General features: G+C 60.4%; 1 protein-coding gene across 1 annotated transcript; it reads left to right on the plus strand.

Annotated features, from left to right (window-relative positions):
• Positions 1–327: 327 nt before the first annotated feature.
• Positions 328–2,601, plus strand: LOC124698664 (protein SHORT-ROOT 2-like). Its single transcript, XM_047231136.1, has one exon. It carries the CDS (start codon positions 421–423, stop codon positions 2,269–2,271), a length of 1,851 nt encoding a protein of 616 aa, XP_047087092.1. The 5' UTR covers positions 328–420; the 3' UTR covers positions 2,272–2,601.

Below are 2,601 nucleotides of genomic sequence, written 5' to 3' on the forward strand. Positions count from 1 at the left end.
GATAAGAGGAGATGCAAAAAGCTCTCGGACATACAGTAAAAAGCTAGAATGACTTCCAATAACAACAGCACCAGTATTCCCTCATCGATTCCACCAAAAAGATTTCTTTCTCGATCTCCACTCTCTCACCATGCATCCATATACGAGAAAGTCGACTCGATCACGCAGAGAGGAGTATACAGTACCAGTATAGCTAGCTAGCACTAGCAAATTAGTACAAGGAGTAGCTAGCTGGAGCAGTAGATTCTTGGTCGCTTCCTTTTGCATGTTATAACTTATAACCCCAGCCCACACCATATAACGCCGTAGTAGCAGTGGAGTGGCATCAGCAACTACTCTCGATCGATCCTCTTATTGGCATTTGCTGAGTTGCTTCCCCACACCATATGTTTGCTCCTGACGCAAGTGGTTTAGGTCTAGATGGATACACTGTTCAGGTTGGTTAGCCTCCACCAAGAACAGGCACAGGCACAGGCACAGGCTTCTTCCTCGCCGGACCAGCACCAACAACAGTCGCCCTACAACTCCTCCCGCTCGACGACCTCCACCGGCTCCCGCTCCTCCTCCTCCCACCACACCCACAACCACAACAACTCTCACTCCTACTACTATCCCCACTCCCACTACCACTCCCATCCCTACTACAACAACAGCAGCAGCAACAACAATAGTAGCGGCAACAGCGACAGCTACTACCACGATCACCACACCGCCGGCGGCTGCTATTCGGAGACTGCTGCGCCCTACCAGCTGCAAGAAGAATGCGCCAACGACCAAAGCTTCTACATGGATGAAGACTTCTCCTCCTCCTCCTCCTCCCGCCAGTTCCACCAGTCGCACCCCCAGCCGACACAGCTGCCGCCCACGCAGCCGCCGACTGCTCCAACGCCGCCTCTGTCGACGTCATCACCCGGGGGCCACGGGCTGTTCGAGGCCGCGGACTTCTCCTTCCCGCATGTCGATATCAACATCGACTTCGGCTCCCCAGCGTCGTCGGGTGCCGCCGGCGGTACAGGGACCGCCTCGTCGTCTTCCGGGGGCGGTGGCGTGGAGAGGTGGGCAGCCCAGCTGCTGCTGGAGTGCGCGCGCTCGGTGGCCGCGCGCGACAGTCAGCGTGTGCAGCAGCTCATGTGGATGCTCAACGAGCTGGCGTCCCCGTACGGCGACGTCGACCAGAAGCTCGCATCCTACTTCCTGCAGGGACTCTTCGCGAGGCTCACCGCCTCTGGGCCCCGCACCCTGAGGACGCTCGCGGCGGCGTCCGACCGGAACACGTCCTTCGATTCCACGCGCCGCACCGCGCTCAAGTTCCAGGAGCTCAGCCCATGGACGTCGTTTGGGCATGTCGCCGCGAACGGGGCCATACTGGAGTCCTTCCTAGAGGCGGCGGCGGCCGGCTCCTCTTCGTCCTCGAAGCCCCAGCGGCTGCACATCCTGGACCTGAGCAACACGTTCTGCACCCAGTGGCCCACTCTGCTGGAGGCGCTCGCCACGCGATCTCCGGACGAAACGCCGCACCTGTCCATCACCACCGTGGTGCCCACGTCGGGGCAGTCCGGCGCCGCACAGCGCGTGATGCGCGAGATCGGGCAGCGCCTCGAGAAGTTCGCGAGGCTGATGGGAGTGCCCTTCAGCTTCCGCGTCGTTCACCACGCGGGAGATCTCGCCGAGCTGGACCTGGACGCGCTCAACCTCCGGGAGGGCGGCGCCACCACCGCGCTCGCAGTGAACTGCATGAACGCCCTCCGTGGGGTTGCCGCGGGCGGCGCTCGACGGCGCGACGCGTTCGTCGCGTCACTCCGTCGGTTGGAGCCGCGCGTGGTGGCGGTCGTGGAGGAGGAGGCCGACCTGGCGGCGTCGGGCGAGGAAGCTGACACGGAGGCGGGGTTCATGAAGGTGTTCGGCGAGGGCCTCCGGTTCTTCTCGGCGTACATGGACTCGCTCGAAGAGAGCTTCCCGAAGACGAGCAACGAGAAGCTGGCGTTGGAGAGGGCGGTCGGCCGTGCCATCGTAGACCTCGTGTCCTGCCCGGCCTCAGAATCTTCCGAGCGACGGGAGACCGGGGCCTCGTGGGCGCGGCGCATGCGGTCATCCGGGTTCTCTCCGGTGTCATTCAGCGAGGACGTCGCCGACGACGTGCGGTCATTGCTGCGGCGGTACCGGGAAGGCTGGTCACTGCGGGAGGCAAGCGCAGACGACGCCGCGGCGGCCGGAGTGTTCCTTGCGTGGAAGGATCAGGCCGTCGTGTGGGCAAGCGCGTGGAGGCCGTGAGATGGATGGATCGATCGGCACCAAGAAAGACGACATTGCATGCAAATGCATTTGTGTTTGGACTCGCACGTGCGCATGGGAAGCAGGTAGTGTGCATTTATTGGTTGATTCTTCACTTGGATAGTCGCCCGTACCTAGGGTTTTTTCCAGTAGTTCACTACGCACGTAGATCAAATTGTTAGGTTCCTGAAACTTTGGAGGAACCGATCGACATTGTTGCGGTGCATCCATGGACCATGGCCATGCACGAGAGATCATATGCACCTGTAGGTTCTTTAATCTCTCATTTGTTAGATTTTATGGCCCTCGACAATTTCTTGGTATTCCCTA

The sequence above is a fragment of the Lolium rigidum genome, chromosome 3 (assembly GCF_022539505.1).
Source record: "Lolium rigidum isolate FL_2022 chromosome 3, APGP_CSIRO_Lrig_0.1, whole genome shotgun sequence".
In the NCBI taxonomy this organism is placed as follows: domain Eukaryota; kingdom Viridiplantae; phylum Streptophyta; class Magnoliopsida; order Poales; family Poaceae; genus Lolium; species Lolium rigidum.

What these genes read in the sequence shown, in the direction of transcription:
- LOC124698664 (XM_047231136.1), top strand. Translation starts at nt 421, where the DNA reads ATGGATACACTGTTCAGGTTGGTTAGCCTCCACCAAGAACAGGCACAG.